This window comes from Pinus tabuliformis, chromosome 5_2 (assembly GCF_031772625.1).
Source record: "Pinus tabuliformis cultivar Carrire ecotype Pingquan chromosome 5_2, CPIR1, whole genome shotgun sequence".
Taxonomy (NCBI): domain Eukaryota; kingdom Viridiplantae; phylum Streptophyta; class Pinopsida; order Pinales; family Pinaceae; genus Pinus; species Pinus tabuliformis.
The window spans coordinates 413217375-413229818 of NC_142306.1; the positions used below are offsets into that span (position 1 = coordinate 413217375).

The 12444-nt window shown below is 39.5% G+C and overlaps 2 protein-coding genes across 2 annotated transcripts; both read right to left on the reverse strand.

The window, feature by feature from the left end:
• Nucleotides 1-2444: 2444 nt before the first annotated feature.
• LOC149159278 (uncharacterized) lies at nt 2445-2990 on the reverse strand. The gene has a single exon (XM_089434248.1). The coding sequence runs from the start codon at nt 2988-2990 to the stop codon at nt 2445-2447; it is 546 nt and encodes a 181-aa protein (XP_089290374.1).
• Nucleotides 2991-5228: 2238 nt separating this feature from the next.
• LOC149159279 (uncharacterized) lies at nt 5229-6395 on the reverse strand. The gene has a single exon (XM_089434249.1). The coding sequence runs from the start codon at nt 6393-6395 to the stop codon at nt 5229-5231; it is 1167 nt and encodes a 388-aa protein (XP_089290375.1).
• Between the last annotated feature and the right edge of the window lie 6049 nt (nt 6396-12444).

Genomic DNA, 12444 nt, shown 5'->3' on the forward strand with positions numbered 1-12444 from the left:
TTTCATGTGAAGCTTCTCGATTGATAATTCATTGGGTTACCAAGTTGGCTAAAAAAATTGAGTTGGGCCTAGTCAGTTAAGCCATGCCAAAAGTTTAGATTATTGGAAATCCAATTTACATTTTAAGCCCTAGGAACAAGTTGTTCTAAGAGTTTAAAAAAAGTTAGCAAGAAATTGGGGAAACCTTTAATGCTAACTAATAAACTTCAAATTTACACCAAAGAGGTGTTAGTTGCTCAGGTTTACCACTCCTCTTGTTAGGATTCTTTTATTACAATTTATTCTCATCTTGTCATTGTTCTTTCCTCTTTTCTTTGGGGTGAAATTAAATATAGGCAAGGGCTTCTATAGAGTGAGGTTTACCACTCCTCTTACTGGGCCTCTTTTATTACACTGTCATAGTTCTTTCCTATTTTCTTTGAGGTGAAATTAAATATAGGCAAGGGCTTCTATGGAGTGACTTTGGAGAATTTATTACTCCTTAACATACAATGGACTGCTTGGGGGTGGTTAATGATGTTATTCAAAGGGAAGTTCTTCATGCTAAGTGGATCATCATGCGCATAAAAGTAATATATCCTTAGAAATTTTACTATAGCTATGTGACCAAGGGGAATCCAATAATAAACACTGATTTGACTCCAAATTTTAAGATATGTCCCTCATTATTATGCATAGATAATTTGTAATGGCAAGGAAAAATCTAATTGAGTAAAAACACTTGTTTCATATATAATATATCTATATTGCAGTAATATCTGTATTCTTTGTTGTAAATTGTATCTATGTCATGTGGAATGGATTGTTTTCCTTGTCAATGTAGTAACTTAGTTGTTATTTTGGCTTGGTGCATAACTTTATTATCAGTTTTCTTTATATTTTTTTGTTTTTTCCCATAAATTTATGTTCTTGTTTGTGGCATGTGTAGTGAGTAATTATGTGTAAATATGTATTCATAATAAATGTATTCGAGTTAAAGGAATAATGTAGTTATTCTAACTTAGTACACATAGTTACTAATCAATTTTCTTTATATTTTTTTGTTATACCATATTCAATTAATTAATTATATGGAAACACATATTAATATCCTATATATATGCTAATATCATCAATATCTTATATATTTGCTAATATCACCAACATTAAAGATTTTTTTCAATAATTTTTATTTGCACTACAAATAAAAATAATTGAATTGTTGTCCGCTTGGGATAGCTCAAGTGGCAATGGTCGTAGAATGAAGTCTTACCGAACCGAAGATCTTGGATTCGAATCTTGTGCTACCCTCCCCCATAGCAGGGTGAATAATGGACATGTAAAATCGAAAATCGAGAGTCCTACCAAGCTTGCAAAAAAAACAATAATTGAATTGTTATTAGTAACATATAAATCAATTAATAAACAAAATGAAAAAAAGATGATACATATGTAACTTAAAAACACTGACATAATGATAATCACTTCCGTCTTCCATATTAACAAGTTTCTTTCTTTAACCCTTCAAATTTTTGAAATAAAACATCCACCGCAAAAACACTATGTATTGATGAACCACAAAATGATGAATAAAAACCTAATAAGGTACAATGAACCTTTTTCCATTACTTAATATAAGAAAAACTTATTTCTATGCCTCAACAATGTGAATACATAATTATTTTATTTATTTATTTATTTTTTAATATATTTTTTTAAATAATATAATAAATATATAATACATTAATTATAATACATTTTCATGAAAAAAAAATGTGACATAAATAAAATATTTTACTATTAATTTTTTATTCATGATAATATGTTTATTAATTAATTGATCCATGAAGAATGAAGAATTATAATCTTCTAGATTAAAAAATATTTACTTTGACCGTTTCTCGAGCATCGACAATAATTTTACCAACACACAAAGAATAGCTTGACTTTATTTATTTTTTTAAATTATATACCTCGTACCATGTTATTTTTTAATAATTAATATTGGAAAAGCATATTTAAAAAATAAAATTAGTAACATGGCTCATAGTACTAACGAACATTACACGACATGATTGAGAAACAAAACTTCATTGAGCATAGGAAGATGTTAATTAGATCATTGATATGAGAGATTTTTCATTTCCTTTTTCCTATAATTATATTATATTAGTAAAGGTATTTTCTTTTTTTTTAGAGGAAAAAACCATCATAGATTTATATTAAGAAAATATAAAGATCTGCATTACATAACAAGATTTGAGGGCAAAAGAAAGCCCAGATGCTGATACTAAATATAGGGACAGATTTTCAGGATCATCCAAAACTATGACAGAAACATATACATAACCTGCATTATCCGATCATGATACAAAATCATTCTACCGCAGAAGAAACAAAACCAGCAAAAGATTGCATGATAAAACACATTCATAGAGAGCTTGCGGCCTTGCCATGGATGAGAGTCACATTCCATTAATGCTGAAATCCTGAATGAGGAAAGAGATACCATCAAGCATGACTGATAATGAGCACAGACCAGGCTGCATGCTAAGACCATCCTTTGAGAGGATATCAGCCTGAGCATTCCAGGAACGGGGAATATGCTGAAACGTAATCTGGTTAATTAAGTTCCGAAAGAAGCTGATGCGGCTTAACCATCCGAGGAGATGTGGACAGTTTATAAGACCCAGACCGTTAACATGATCAATGAGCGATTTTGAGTCTCCAAAGATTGATATAGACTGAATGCCCAAGAAGACACAGAAAGCAAGCAACCCCGAGAGAGCCCTAGCCTCCGCCAGAGAGTTTGAGCCAAAACCGCCATGCCAAGATAAAGAATAGTGAAGGCTGTCACTTATAACGATGACAACCCCGCAGCCACAACTATGGTTGCGTTCAGCTCCATCAAAGAACGCGGCAGGGGTCTGATAGGAAAAGATTCCCAGCTCCTTTTTGCAGGCTTTTTTTGGCTGAGAGTCGTCCTGATGTAAAGAGTCATGGCATGCCATAATACGCTGAAGAATTGCATGAAGGGGCTCCTTTGATTCTTGAAAAAATTGTGCGTTTATCCATTTCCATAAGAACCAAACAACAATGATGAACAATGATCTCCAGGATAGACATTGCGCACTCCACCACTTATAACCATCCTATACAGAAGGAAAGATAAGGTAAGGAAAACCAAAAACTAAAGAAAGTTCATACCAAATATGGAGGGACGAGGCGCATTGAAAAAACATATGCAGGTTTGATTCCTCTCCATTGTGGCACATGGCACATATACTAGGGCCCTGCCAGTTTTTCCTTTGAAGAACGTCCCATATAAGATTCTTGTTCCCAAAAACCAACCAAGAAAATATAATCATTTTAAGAGGACATGCAGCCTCCCAAAGGCAAGGAGGGAAGAGCAGACCAGGACACCCAGCGAGAACCGAGATCATTTCAACATAAATATCCTTTATGCGAACTGGCAATTTTGCTTTTGGAAGAGACCAAACCAAGACATCTTTTGTTCCCACTCGAAAAATCCCCAGGCTATTTAGTCTCTCTTTAACAGAGATCCAGAGAGGGATCATCGATTGAGGCAAATGCAGATCCTCCCCATCCTTCCAGACAGGGATTGAGTCTGACCAAGATTTGATCAGTTTATCCCATGAGAAACATCCCTGTCTATGAAGAAAGCATACCAGCGGAGGAGGGAAAGAGAAATCCAGACCACATGAAATAGAGTCAAAACCGATAAGCTTACTAGATCCCGAGCAGAGATTCCCTTGAAGATTTTCCATGAAGAAAGGATGTACTTTCCTGAGGCTTTGCCAGATAGTCGATCCCTTTCCAATGCCAATGGAGCGCCTTCTGTACCAGAACTCTAAGCTCCTGCCTTTTAAATATTTCGCCCTTATAACCTTGCTCCATGGCCCTTCACCAAAAATACCTCTATAAAGAGATTTGCAGAGAAGTGCTTTCCCGAAAGAGCGCATGTCTAAAAGACCCCAACCCCCCACCTTTCTTGGTTTTGATATAGAAGCCATCTTGACTAAGTGAAATTTGCTCTGATTAACTTGTCCTCCCCAGAGGAAATTGGCTGCCAGATTGTTCATTCGGTTAATAATACTAGCAGGGAGAAAGAAGATGTGAGCCCAATAAACTGCTAGTTGAGATAGAACAGCCTGCACTAAAATGAATCTACCAGCTAATGAAAGAAATTTTAACTCCCAGCCTGAGATCTTTTTATAAAAACGGTCCAATAACCATTGCCAATCCCTCTTGGAATTGCCTTTAGCCTTTAAGTTGAAACCCAAATATTTAATCCCTTCCTTGATCGAAAAAGGAGCAATGCCCATCAACTCAGAAATCCAAAGAACGATTTCCATGTTAGAATCATTGTGAAACAAAGACGATTTTTCCTTATTGATAAACAGACCTGTTGCTTTCTGAAAATTTGCAAGGATATCGTTTAGGCAAGCCCAAGAAGCCCTACAGAGCATAGCAAAGATGAGGACATCATCAACAAAGAGATTGTGAGAAAGGGAAATGTCCTTGCAAATCTTAACCGGGCGACATCTCTTGTCCTCAACTGCTTTATTTATCTGCAGACTGAGAGAGTTCATTACCAGGATGAAGAGCAGTGGAGAGAGGGGACATCCCTGTCGGAGACCTCTCTCCGCTTGGAAGAAAGACGAAGGAATTCCATTTACAATGACTGAATATCTGACATTCTCAACGCAAGACATCACCCAGTTGATGCTCTGAGTTTTCAATCCTATTTTCGCTAGCAGGATTCTTAAGAAACCCGAGTCAACACAATCATAGGCTTTTTGCAGATCAATCTTGAGAATAGTCGCGTCCAAATTGTTTGACAGCATTGAGAACAGACTTTCCTGGGTCATGGAAACAACATCCAAGATGATACGGCCCTTTAAGAATGCATGTTGGTCCCTAGAGATGAAGGAATTTAGAATGGGCTTCATCCTTTCCGCAATGATTTTTGAGATAATTTTGAACATGATATTACAAAGCGAGATAGACCTAAAAACGTGGAAGGAATCATACCTTTCCTTTTTAGGAATTAAAGCAATAAAGGTAGAGGAGATAGCACTATGAATGCTTCTAGACATCCGGGATGCATCCACCATCTGCAACAGATCTGCTTTAAAAAGGTCGAAGAAGTGAGAGAAAAATTCGATTGCCCATCCATCCGGCCCAGGGCTTTTATCCTTTTTGAAAGCTGTGATAGCTCTCAGGAGTTATTCTTCAGAGATCGGATTGATGAAACTTTCATTTGTTGTGTCGTCAAACATTTCTGGAACCAGTTCAATGCCCCATAAAGCATCTTGAAAGATTACTTCCCTTCTTCTGTATTGATTCTGGAAAAATCTCGTTGCCTCCGCCGAGATTTCGTGCTGAGAGAAGAGAACATTGCCCATGTCATCTCTAATCCTCCAAATAGAATTTTTCTCTCTTCTTGCATTTGCATAATTGTGAAAAAACCTCGTATTCCTGTCCCCCTCTTGGAGCCAGATGGCTCTGCTCTTAAGTCTCCATGTAGCCTCCTCCTTTAACAAAATCAATTGTTTCCTTTTCTCCAATTTTCTTATCATGCTTTTCAGATCTAGAGACAGGCTATTCGGATCTGCTGTATCTAATAGGGAATCCAGTTCCTTTTGGATATCATTTAACTCTTGTTTGTCCATCCTTTTCTTTCGAATTTGCCAATCCTTTGCCACAGACCTCAGGCATCCCATCTTTTCTCGAAATGTCATGAATGGAGCCATTTCCGATTCCAGGAGTTCCTTCCATTTGCTTGTGATGATTTCATTAAAAGATGGGTCATCTAAATGGATCCTGTTGAATTTAAATGAGTAACCGAGCCTGACATCTTTACCACGCCATTCAAGGAAAATGGGTCTCTGATCAGAAGTGTAGTCATTCCCAATAGACGATACTGGCATTCCCAATTTCCCAATAATGCTTGAATAAATGATAAATCTATCAATTCTCTTTGCGATATAGGCCTGCCCAGTCCTGTTGTTATCCCAGGTAGGCTTCATTTTATTGGGCAGGATGTCCACCAGATTCCTATTCAGTAATTCCTTCCTGAGTCTGTCAGCCAGAGGGTCTATTTTCCTGCATTTACCCCAACATTCATCAGAACTGAGAGTCAGATTTAAATCACCTACTATCATCAACGATTTGATCTCAAGAATTTGCGAGGCAAAGAGCCTCTCCCAAAAAGAGAGTCTATTCTTATAAGGAGCATAGACATTTAGCATATTGAGAACTAAGGCATGACCCCTGATAGAAGCCGAAATTAAAATTCCTGCACAACATTTAAAAGCTTTTGCCTTAATCCAAGCAGGGTCCCACAGGACCGCAAGACCACCCGGCTGGCCATTTGCCTCAGTGGCAACCATAAACCACGAAGGGAACATTCTCCTAAAGAAAGCTATAGACACATAGCTGGGGTGCATGGTTTCCTGTATAAAGATGATTTTAGGATGAGCCGAATAGAAAATTTCTTTAAGCGCACTGTATTTAGGGGATGCGCCCAAGCCCCTGATATTCATTGAAGCAAGGAAGGTCATTTGGATGACTCGCCAGCCACGCATGCTCTAAGAGGCTGAAACTCTGATGAATCCAAAACAGGAACTTCCACTAAAGATAAATTTCTCACACCATGCTCAGAAACTATAGATCTCCCTCTAAAGTGGCGATTACCACCCTTGTGTTTCTTCCTGACCGTAATATTCTTTGCTGATTTGGGACTAATGAAAGGATAGGACGGGCTGGAAGGTTTATGAATGGTCAAAGGCTCAAGATCCAAAGATTTTCTATGGAGAAGAAAGTCGATATCACTGTCGAACTTATTGACAGGGGACTCAGAAGGCGAGTTTACCGGAGTAGGCATGAGAATAGGATCTTTTCCCTTTGGATCACAAGAAAGGGATTTGACAGGAGTCGGAGATGAGGAGGAGATCTGAATGGGAAGAGAGCCGACCACGAGATCCCTTTGGTTCATAGCAGGAGGAGAGGGAACCGGAATTTCCTCCAGGGGCTCAGGAATAGGAGTGCAATCAAAAGGAGGCGAAGTGAAAGCATCGGGTCGGCCTAGAGAATCTTGAAGAGAGCAGCAAGGATCCGGCTCGATATGGGGGCCATGAATGGGTAGATTTTGAGACAACAATTGGCCGGGAGCCAATTGATTCAGATTTTTCTTTTGAGAGTTCTCCAGAAAGCCAAACGAATCCGAGGAGCATTCAGGCTCAGACCTCCTATCTTGTTTCATAGAAAATATCTTGTTCCTTTGGGAGAGACGATGACTGCAATTTTTAATCAGGTGTCCAATTTTATGACACAAGGAACACCTAAAAGGTATACCTCAAAAATCTAATCTTTGATGGATTTTGAAACTGCCCCATGCTATCTCGATATGATCAGGATAACCTCCTTTGTACGGCTTCTCTATGAGGACCCACGCAATTCTCTTATATTTCTCTCCTCTGCACCAGGGGTCTACATAAACAAACTTGCCAATCGAGTTCCAAATCTGAGAGAGAGATTCTGCCGACCACAGTTCCAGAGGCAAATTCAGAAGTTTCACCTAGATCAGGCTGTTCGATGGAGTATTCTTTAATGGATCAAAACCTATAAACCATCGAGAGAGGGACAAGAAGCTTCTGCCAAAAACCCAGGGATTATGAAGAATAGTCTCTAAATCAGAAGCTTTTAGGAAATGGAAAGAGTACCATTCCTTCATAAGACGGGAGATGATAGGAGTATATCCGATCAGGGGGGACCATTTGTCTGTCAGCCACTTCCTCATATCCGCATCACCCATTTCAGGGAAATGCCATTTCCCAACCAGAGCTAGACTTTTCAAACTGTCAATACGTTCTGTAAGAACGGCACTGTCCAAAGAAATGGCCTTCGAGGGAGGTATTGTTTTGACAGGGTTTTTAGACTTGTTGAAAGATAGGTTGGGAAGCCCGTCTTCTCTGGAAAATTCCTTTCCTTTTTTCAATACTCCCGAAGTGTGCTCCGCAGGAAAAGGAATATTTGTATCATGCTAGGCAGGATTGATTATCATATCTTCCACCGTGGCTTGCCAACCTGTACAATTCGAAGATTTTATTCAAGCCTCCTCAACTTGGATAAAGGCTTAAATGAGAGCACGCATGGCAGATGAATCAGACCCATCCGCCATTTTGGTGGGAAATAGGACGCAATAAAGCCGGCGGATACCTAGAGACCTGATGAGCCCCAAAAATGTACAATTATTTGGGCTCATTCAACCTCCTAATTTGGCTTAGTCCACCATTCTCATTGGTTTATTGCATGTTTTTTATTATTTTTATGTTAATAGAGTGAATTTGGTTAGTCATTATGCCAACAAGTCTAATGGGTGCTTTGTGTAGCCTTTTTGGTCAACTTGGAGACAAAATTGAAGGTCTTAATGAGCACTTGGCAGCCAAATTCGTGGGGGAACAAGCTAGAGGATTTGTAGGAAGGTGCCCCCCTCATTTATGGGCCCTTACCTCGAATTCTCCACCATCAGCTCGGAGTTCAAAGGCCACCAAATCAATGAGCACAAGGGCAGCCAAGCAAGTCAAGTAGGACTGCTGTTAACTACAAGTCTTGGGCAGCCAAGTCCCTAAATTTTAGGACTGTTGGGTCCTCAAATTGTATAAATAAGAAGGCTTAGGGCCTCATTTTGGTTAGCTAGTGGTTAGTAATTTTTGTAGCCAATAGTTAGTCATTTCATAGTCTTGTTGTAGTCATTTTGTAGTTCGATTTTTAGGCCATAGATTAGTTTTGCTGTCAGCTCATTTTCAAGTTCTCCTTGTGGACAGTTTTGATGTAACTCTTCATTCTTGATTAATAAAGATGAATCCAGATTTTCACCAGCTCTAAATCTCTCTTGGGAGCCTGTAGCTCTTGGGGTTGGGCCCATCTCAAGCGCTCAGTACCTCCCTTGTTTATCTTTATGTGTTTGTTGTGTTCTTAAAATGAAATCTGCTCTTAGATCTTGCTTTGTTATTTTGGTTGTTTGTGATGGTTAAAGTAGCTTTTTATGGTTAGAACCGATTGGTAGGAGTTTGTCATGCATTTAAATATTTTTGAATGTTCTTACTCACGTGATGTACATGGTTCTCTTTCCAAACAAATCTGTTGTTTATTCATTTCATTGACAGTTGGATTAAGTTAGCTAGGACTTGGTTTGTTTGCAAGGATTCATTGATTCGTTTGAATGAGCATTGTGCAGGGCATCTCTATCACCGTCATCACCTCCTCGTTCATCTGAGCCTCGTCCAGATCAGCTCCTCCATCACCAAGTCTGTTTCCTCTTCTCCCATCTGCTCTTTTGCCACGTAACCCTACCTTCTTGTTTTTCCATTGCCTACACCTTCGTTGATGCAAGTCAGCCTTCCACATCATCTTACCACTCCATCCATCAGTTCCTGGGTCACTTCAGACCCCCATCCTACCTCCATAACCATCCATGCATCTTCCATCAACCATCCATCCTCAAACCTCCCATTTTGAAACATCCTGTAGAAGAATTGCAGAACATCTTGTAGAAACCCCTGCAGACTTCCTGTAGAAGTTCATAGACACGGTTGCATGTCATCCAGACTTTGTGAAACTCTCAGAAAGAATGTTAGGGAACCCTTAGACCCTCTCTGTACCATCCCAACCTTTCCCAAAGCATTTCATCCCTTGATCCATCCCTACACAGTGGAAAACTAGTTAGAAGCACATGCATGGTAATTTCAACAACTTAAGCAAAAATACAAAAAGATGTTTTCTTCAGATAGTGATAACTTAGACACATGCATTTTACCTTCCTAGAAGTAATGGCATCTCTTCTCGTAGTTTGCATTCTCATTTTTGCATCAGTAGGACTAGTTGGTAGAATTAGGGTTTGCTAGGGTTTGCTAGGGTTTGTATTTCTTTTTGGCTTTCAGTTTCTTTTTGCAATTAGATTAGCTTCCTTCGAGTTAGCTTTCATCCATCAATTAAAAAGCTTCTTCTAAGAGCTCATAGAAGTTGGCTTGAGCCCCTAGCGGACTTGTGCCAACTGACCAAGTGACAGATACGGCAAGAGCTAGTACTTGTGCATACAGCACCGTCGCTTCCAAGTTTGTTACGAACTACCGGGTTGATAAAATTAAAGAAGGGAGTTCCAGGAGTTGTAGCATTATTGCTACAATACTGGAGCCCACCATCTTTTTGGCGCCGTTGCCGGGGAAGCGTCAGAGTATTAGTAATTGTTTCTTTTCTTCTATTTTCTTACTCTTGCCTTCTGCTAAGTAGTTTATTTCATTTCCATTCTGCAAAAGTAGCATAGACATTTCCTGCTTTCATAGATTAGCATTTCCTGCTTTCATAGAGTAGCATTTCATTTCTGCAAGCGTAGACTAGCATTTCCATTCCTGCAATTTCATTTGAGCAAAATAGATTAGTCCTTTCCTGCTTTCATATCAATTCCGCATTTTCATTTTTTGCAAGATAGTTAGTTGCAGTTCAACCTATTTCAGTTTTGCAAGTAGAAGTAGAAAAAAGCAAAAATCAACCAAAAAGATTTCATTTCATGCCCTGTAGGAGTAGAGATAAGTTAGAAAAATGATTGCACAACACCCCCACTGCTTCACACAGCCAAGATTCTCTCTTCTTCGATGGCTGTGATTGAAGAACCCCTGGGTGGACATCAAGGCATATTTAAAGAACCTCTAGGGGAGAAGAAGAAGAAAACATTCCTCTGGAGCAAATGGCTACAAGTAGAAATGTTGGGAGCAACATCTTGTCCAAAGATGAATTTGAAAATTAGATCAAAGATTTCAAGAGTGATATGAGGCAGTTTCTTGCCATGCAACTGGATACCTTGCGGATCCAACAGAAGCAAGAGGAAGCCAAGAGGGCTTTGGTCATTTTTTGTCCTAGGTGCACTAGAAAGCATCCTAGGAACGAATGTCCATTGTACTCCATAGAAGTGTGTTTTGTCTGTGAAGAATACCATCCTACAGATCAGTGCCCTTCCTTACCCAGATTCAAAGCTGCATATCAGAGAGCCAAAGGAGCCACTGAACCACTCCATTATATGAACCAAAGTTGGCCGCATGGACCTAGATCTTACCAGCAGGAACTGCAAGGGACACCCGAGACCTATTATGACCCCTATCAAGCCACCTTCATGCCTTCTTGGGGCCCCCCTGCTCATCCTTCCTGGTCTACACCTCCTCCTTGGTCATATTCTCCTTGTTCCTTCACAGATCCATATTATGCCCAACCAGTTGCTCATTCATTTCACTCTTATGCTCAGCCACAGCCTCAGTGGAATGCACCTTATCAGGAGTGGAGGCCCCAGTACAACTCTCATCCCGCTCATTTTCCTCCACCACCTGCTCATCCACAACCATCGCCTCCTCCTCCACCAAGGCAACCCCAAATGCCTACCCAACCACAATGCCATCCATCTCCATCTCAATTTCACACCTCCACTCAACTACCTGTACCATTTCCAAAGCCATACAATGGAGCAGCTCAACCCCATTGCAAATCTGAGGCACAACATATCCAAACAACTCCTCTTGAGCCCAATGATCTTCACCAAAGCTCAGGAAGAGTGTTTCCAAGCAGAGATTATCTTGAAAGCATTGAAGGATCACATCCAGCAAAAGAAGATTCAAAAGAGGAGATCAAAGAACCATGGGCTACACTTGATGAAGAGAATAGATCAGAATCAAAGATCGAGAGAGTTTCCTCATGGTTACCATAAAATCCTCCATGTACTCAAGAGAAAGATCAACAAAAAGAGGAAGATCAGAAGGTCATGATAGAAGGTGACATGAAGAATGATCCAGATCAGCGAAAGAACCAAGGATATCAAAGCTATATTGAGATATGGTTTCAGACGGTCACTAAGTTGCAGCAGTACTTTCTTCCTCAGCTTTGTTTGATCCCTTCAACGCCAGATCATTTGGTCTCTGAGATCTGGATACTTGTCCAAGCATGCATTTCGAGCCTTCACATCATTTTTTCTCTAATCTCGATGTGCACATGGCTCCATTGGAAGTATTCTTATACTTGAAAATGATTTTGTTTTTCAAGTAGGGTAGGGTAGAAAAAAAAAAAAAGAGAAAAAAAAAATGAAAAAAGAGGAAAATAGAAATCTAAGGTGAAAACCTCCTCGGAGGCGCCTTAGATTGGCTCATTGATTGAAAACCTCGATGAGGCGGTCAATGGGTTGGAAAAAAAAAGAGAAAAGAGAATAAGATCTTTGGGTGAAAACCTCCCTTGGAGGCACCCAAGGCAGGCAATTAGGGTGAAAACCTCCATGAGGCGCCCTAGTTGTTTTTCAAAAAAGAGAAAAAGAAAAAGAAAAATAAAAGCTAATCTCCATTGAATAATTTCATGTTGCAGTAGTGACATTGCAGGTTGCAAGAAGGACGTTTCATGACAGGA

What these genes read in the sequence shown, in the direction of transcription:
- LOC149159278 (XM_089434248.1), bottom strand. Translation starts at nt 2,990, where the DNA reads ATGGCATGCCATGACTCTTTACATCAGGACGACTCTCAGCCAAAAAAA.
- LOC149159279 (XM_089434249.1), bottom strand. Translation starts at nt 6,395, where the DNA reads ATGGTTGCCACTGAGGCAAATGGCCAGCCGGGTGGTCTTGCGGTCCTG.